Source organism: Giraffa tippelskirchi, chromosome 11 (genome assembly GCF_054371585.1).
Source record: "Giraffa tippelskirchi isolate mGirTip1 chromosome 11, T2T-mGirTip1v1.2.pri, whole genome shotgun sequence".
Classification (NCBI taxonomy): Eukaryota; Metazoa; Chordata; class Mammalia; order Artiodactyla; family Giraffidae; genus Giraffa; species Giraffa tippelskirchi.
In genome coordinates this window covers 90806621-90812620 of record NC_137285.1, presented here as the reverse complement: position 1 = coordinate 90812620, position 6000 = coordinate 90806621, and the positions used below count along the sequence as shown (strand labels likewise).

Below are 6000 nucleotides of genomic sequence, written 5' to 3'. Positions count from 1 at the left end.
TTGAGTGGGATAGTTTTCAGGAACTTCATCATTAGTGTAGAGTAATACAACTGACTTCTGCAAAACTTTATTGAAATTGTTGATTAGTTCCAAAAGTTTTTTGGTTGACTCCATGATATAAAACCAAATCATCAGCAAACAGAGACAAGTTTACTCTTTCCTTCCTGATTTGGATGCCTTTGTTCTGTCTTGCCTAGTTGTTCTAACTAGGAATTCCAATACTACAATGAACAAGAGTGTTGAGAGTGGGCCTCACTGTCTTCTTGATCTTAGAGGGAAACCTTTCAGCATTTCTCCATTGATAGCTGTCGGTTTGGGGTATACAGCCTTTATTGAGGTATGTTCTTTTTTTACCCAATCTGCTAAAGGTTCTTATCATGAAAGGATGTTGTATTTTGTCATGAAAAATATTTATCTTTTTTTGCATCTACTGAAATGATCATGTAGCTTTTCTTTCACTTTATTGACATGATATATTACATTTATTGATTTGCATATGTTAAACCATCCTTGCATATCAGGGATCAGTCCCATTTGGTCATGGTATATAATCCTTTTTATGTGTTTCTGAATTTGGTTTGCTAATGTTTGGCTGAGGATTTTTGTATCTATGTTCAGCAGAGAGATGAGTCTCATTTTCTTGTATTCTCATCTGGTTTTGTTATCAATGTACTTTGTAGATGAGCTTGGAATTGTTCCCTCCTCCTCAGTATTTCCAAGTGTTTGGAGGAAGACTGTGTTGATTCTTCATATGACTGAAGCCATCTGACACTGCAGTTTTCTGTGTTGGGGCATTTTTGATTTTTTGATTACTGATTCAATCTCTTTACCAACTACTGGTCTGTCATGGATATTCCCCTCAGACACCCAGCGTGTTGCTGAAGAGCAGTGGGACCCTCCAACTGCAGCCCCAGAGCTGGGCAGACTTGTACTCGCCCCTTTCACTTCCCCCCTCCTCTGCGGCGCAGGTCGGCACTGACACTGCAGCTGGTGTCACCACAAACCCCACGGCTCCGGGGCCACCTCTGAGGCTTCATGCACCCAGTTTCAGATACGCAGATGGAGAAATCTCAGGTGTCCTGGTGTGCTGTGCAGAGGCACTTCTGTCCAGTTATGCATGTCTGATTAGTTAACAAGTAAAAGGGAGAGAAAAGGAAGCACTTGTGCCATCATGATGCTGACATCTTCACTACAGGGTAATCTTAAAGGCTTTCCATTTTGGAGACTCCTGCACAAGGTAAGTGAAGGAAATTGAAGAATGGATGGAGAATGGGTTTAGAAAGTATTTGGAGTAGAAAATGTAGCTTTAATATTGATGGACTGGTCATGTAAATACTGTTATAAATTTTCTTACAACAAATTTCAGGCAATGACCAAATTTCAGGCAATGACCAAATTTCAGGCAATGACCAAGTCATTACAGTACCGCTTTTGCTAATACTACTGTTGTTCAGTCGCTCAGTCATGTCCAACTCTTTGCAACCCCATGGACTGCAGCAAGCCAGGCCTTCCTATCCTTCACAATCTCCCAGAGTTTCCTCAAACTCACGTCTATTGAGTAGGTGATGCCATCCAACCATCTCATCCTCTGTCACCCCCTTTTCCTCCCGACATCAATCTTTCCCAGCATCAGGGTCTTTTCCAATGAGTCAGTTCTTCGCATCAGGTGGCCAACGTATTGGAGCTTCAGCCTCAGCATCAGTCCTTCCAATGAATATTCAGGGTTGATTTCCTTTAGGATGGACAGGTTTGATCTCTTTGCAGCCCAAGGGACTCTCAAGTCTTCTCCAACACCACAGTTCAAAAGTATCAATTCTTCGGTGCTCAGCCTTCTTTATGGTCCAACTCTCAAATCCACACATGACTACTGAAAAAACCTTAGCTCTGACTATACAGACCTTTGTTGGCAAAGTGATGTCTCTGCTTTTTAGTATGCTGTTTAGGTTTGCCATAGCTTTTTCTTACAAGGAGCAAGCATCTTTTAATTTCATGGCTGCAGTCACCATCCGAAGTGATTCTGGAGCCCAAGAAAATAAAGTCTATCACTATTTCCATTGTTCCCCCTCTATTTGCCATGAAGTGATGGGACCAGATGCCATGATCTTCGTTTTCTGAATGTGGAGTTTTAAGCCAGCTTTTTCAGTCTCCTCTTTCACCTTCATCAAGAGGCTCTTTAGTTCTTCATTTTCTGCCATTAGGGTGGTGTCATCTGCATATCTGAGGTTATTGATATTTCTCCCAGAAATCTTGATAGAACTTGAGCTTCATCCAGCCTGGCATTTCACATGATGTACTCTGCATGTAAGTTAAATAAGCAGGGTGACAATACACAGCCTTGACGTACTCCTTTCCCAATTTGGAACCAGTCTGTTGTTCCATGTCCAGTTCTAACTGTTGCTTCTTGACCTGCATACAGATTTCTCAGAAGGCAGGTAAGGTGGTCTGGTATTCCCATCTCTTGAAGAATCTTCCAGTTTGTTGTGATCCACATAGTCAAAGGTTTTAGTGTCATCAATGAAGCAGAAGTAGAGGTTTTTTCCTGGAATTTCTTTGTTTTCTATGATCCAATGGATGTTGGCAATTTGATCTCTGGTTCCTCTGCCTTTTCTAAATCCAGCTTGTACATCTGGAGTTCTCGGATCATGTACTTTTGAAGCCTAGCTTGAAGAATTTTGAGCATTACCTTACTAGCATGTGAAATGAGTGCACTTGGGCAGTAGTTTGAACATTCTTTGGCACTGCCCTTCTTTGGGATGGAATGAAAATTGACCTTTTCTAGTCCTGTGGCCAGTGCTGAGTTTTCCAGATTTGCTCACAGATTGAGTGCAGAACTTTAACAGCATCATCTTTAAGGATATTAAAGAGCTCAGCTAGAATTCCATCTCTTCCACTACCTTTGTTGTAGTAATGCTTCCTAAGGCCCACTTGACTTCACACTCCAGGGTGTCTGGCTCTAGGTGAGTGATCACACCACTGTGGTTATCCCGGTCATTAAGACCTTTTTTGTATAGTTTTTCCATGTATTTTTGCTCTCTCTTTTGAAAATTTTCTGCTTCTGTTAGGTCCATACCATTTCTGTCCTTTATTGCTAATACTGGATATATTAATAACAGAAATTATACTTACTCATTGCAAAATCAAGAGCAGGGCACAGGTTCAGTCTACTGAGTTAACGAGTACAAAAATGCTATTTTTGAGTATTATTTATCGGTTCAAATTGTACATATCTTTTTTTTTGGCTGCAGCATGCAGGACCTTGGTTCCCCAGCCAGGGATGGAACCTATGCCCGCTGCAGTGGAAGTGCACAGTCCTAACCACCAGACCAGCAGGGAATTCCTTATCAGTTCAAACAGAACATTTCTCTTAAAGCAGCTGCTATGAAACACTCTTTCCTCAAAAAAAAAAAAAAAATTCAAATAACATTTCTGCAAATGACAACTCAGAACAAGGACAAAGTTTGAAAGTCAGTTGAAATTTTCTTTTAATTAAAGACCCAAGGGACAAGAAGCTCCTCTGTGTTACAGTACATAACATATGGCTCTTATACAGAGTAAAACAGACAGCAGGGAGCTGAGTGTTTGGATCAGCGCTAGACTCTCACTGTAGCAGGCAAAAAGTGAAGCAGGATTTCCTTTACTGGCATGGAGACTGTAATACATCTTTACATGCAATAAGTTCTTTGGTAGACTTAATCATTTGCTGGAATTACAGAATTTGCAAAGGAAAGTAGCAGTAAAATATTTCATGTAAAATTTGAGCACAGTACTTCTCTTCATATGCTCTTTATACAGACTTCATAAAAACGTCAATCCTACTGAACTTTTAAATAGAGCCTCAAAACTCACCAATTAACTTCTGTGTCCAAACACACACAAAAAAGTAAATAAGATCAAATAGGGCAGATAATGAGTTTTTAAAATATGTTTCATGATGTTTCCAGTAACTGATCTGAAGGATGTGGAATTCTTTGAAATCCTGGCCGGCTACCACTTCCTCCTCTGCAGTCTCCTCCCAAGCACACCTGTAAGGCATCGTTTTGGAATAGCTACCAAATATATCTTAAATTAAGCACATAAATAATGACGGCAATAATTTTCAACTATGACTACATCATAATATCCTCAATATCATATACCCTATTACATATGAAGAACATGGGTTTTAAATGGTAAAAGTAAATTACTTACTACAAAAAAGAAAAACCCATGATGCTGAGAAAGGAGCATCAGGCCATCCTGACTTATCTACACGGGGCCCACTGTGTCCAAGTCCACGGGATGTCGGGACTGGTTTGAAGGCTGACGCTCCGCCTCTGTGCAGTGAGTGCTCGTCCACCAAGAAGTGCTGTTCTCAAGCGGTTTGTGTCTGGATTTTAGCGGACACCAAAACTTCTGAGACTGTTTTCCTTTGAAAAATCAGAAACTTGTTCCCACTGTGGAGCCAGGATTCAAGCATTTTAATATTCTTTGGGCGACTTAGATTAGTGTTGTAATCATGTAATTACACGTGAGGTTATTTCACTCACACCGCCTGCAATGCTACAGCTCTGAACTCATCCTAGAGAGATCTGAAATAAATAAAGTGACCGAAGTTCTCTCACAGACGGTTCTGTGTTCAGAAGCCCTCCTCCTCATGAAGCTGCCACTGGCATCAGAGTTCCCGGTGACTGCCCCTCTGGCAGCCCTCTCACACGACCGTCTGCACGGGCGTGATGCACTGTGCCGGAGAGCCGGCTCTCTCTGATGATGAGGTTGATCGGTTGGAAATCTCTCTCTGGAGCTCCTCTACTTTCTTCTGAAGCTCTGCCCGTTTAGCGAGAAGTTCTTTATATCTGTTGTGAATGGGCTCCTACGAGAGCAATACACCATAAAATTACTTAACTTAGCAACCTGGAACAAACCCGAAGTCAAATCATTCTGGGATTCAGCTTCGTCCCTAAATGTTCAGTGTGTGCTTTCAGCTGTGGGACCATGCCCACCTTTCCCGAACATCAGTGAAAATTAACTTCAACGAACCCACTGACCCGCAGCTCTTTCACTGGCCTCCCTGGTCTCCCCAGGTGTTTCCACAGAACACCCTGAAACTGGTGCTTGGCCAAATACAACAAATAATTAAGTAACAACATAATGTAAAAACCAATACTTAAAGATTTCCTGTCATTTAGTTGCAGACTTTAAGTCCTTTAAACAGTTCTGGGCAGCAAATATTCTGTAACGTTTTAAAAAAAGGACTAGAATTTGGTGAGGCTTTTAACTCCCCTAAAGCCATTTTCCCCAACCTCTAGAAGTTATCCAGCCCAGCAGCCTCATCTGACGGAGGAGAGAAGAAGAGAAAGAGCAGAAGTGATTTGTACAAGGCCAAAAAGCAAGTCGTGAGAAGAGTCAGGGCACTACTCATCCCTACCGCAGTGCTTTTTCTACTATCCCACTGTAACTGCTAACAGGAAAAAATGGAAATGTTAAATATGCACAGATAACTTTTCTAGCCAGTTTAAAGGGGACAAAAGTAATTCATACAACTGCATGGATAAAACCTCTCACTGGATATTGCAGGGCATATACCTGGGGCTTCATCCGGGGGTTCCACCTTACGTAATATCCCACCCAGAGCTCTAGGTGGCGCATGCTGGCTACTGGGTAAAGGACATGATTGGAATAGCTCCCGTAGAGGGGATTAGTGAAGTCCTCCAGCTGGCTATTTACATAAGACCACAGTGACACAGTCCTCCTGGGAAGATTCTATAAGAAGGAAAAATAGGTTAAGGTTCTCCACTACACAAGCTAATTGTACTTTAGATGAAATTTGTAAAAAAGCATTTGTGATCATTTAAACTGTTTTAAAGGGAGAGAACTCAGACACTTTGGCAATAGCACCACTTCGATTAAAATTAGAGAGCAGTGGAAAACAGTGCAGTTCCCCAAAAAGGTAAACAGAGTTACCACACCAGCAATTCCACTCAGATATACATCCAAGACAAGTGAAAACACAATGCTGAAAGT

General features: G+C 41.5%; 1 protein-coding gene across 32 annotated transcripts in view; it reads right to left on the bottom strand.

The window, feature by feature from the left end:
* Nucleotides 1-3457: 3457 nt before the first annotated feature.
* The window catches only part of MTMR2 (myotubularin related protein 2), a 103803-nt gene continuing 101260 nt past the window's right edge, over nucleotides 3458-6000 (bottom strand). For 29 of the 32 annotated variants that reach the window (XM_081545409.1, XM_081545410.1, XM_081545428.1 and 26 more), the window contains 2 exons: nucleotides 5563-5739; nucleotides 3458-4849 (listed from right to left, as the gene is read on the bottom strand). In XM_081545409.1, the coding sequence (XP_081401535.1) occupies nucleotides 4688-4849; nucleotides 5563-5739 (339 nt within the window). In that variant the 3' untranslated portion in view covers nucleotides 3458-4687. The remainder of the gene's footprint in view (nucleotides 4850-5562; nucleotides 5740-6000) is intronic. The other 3 variants (XM_081545429.1, XM_081545420.1, XM_081545418.1) reach the window with 1 other exon arrangement.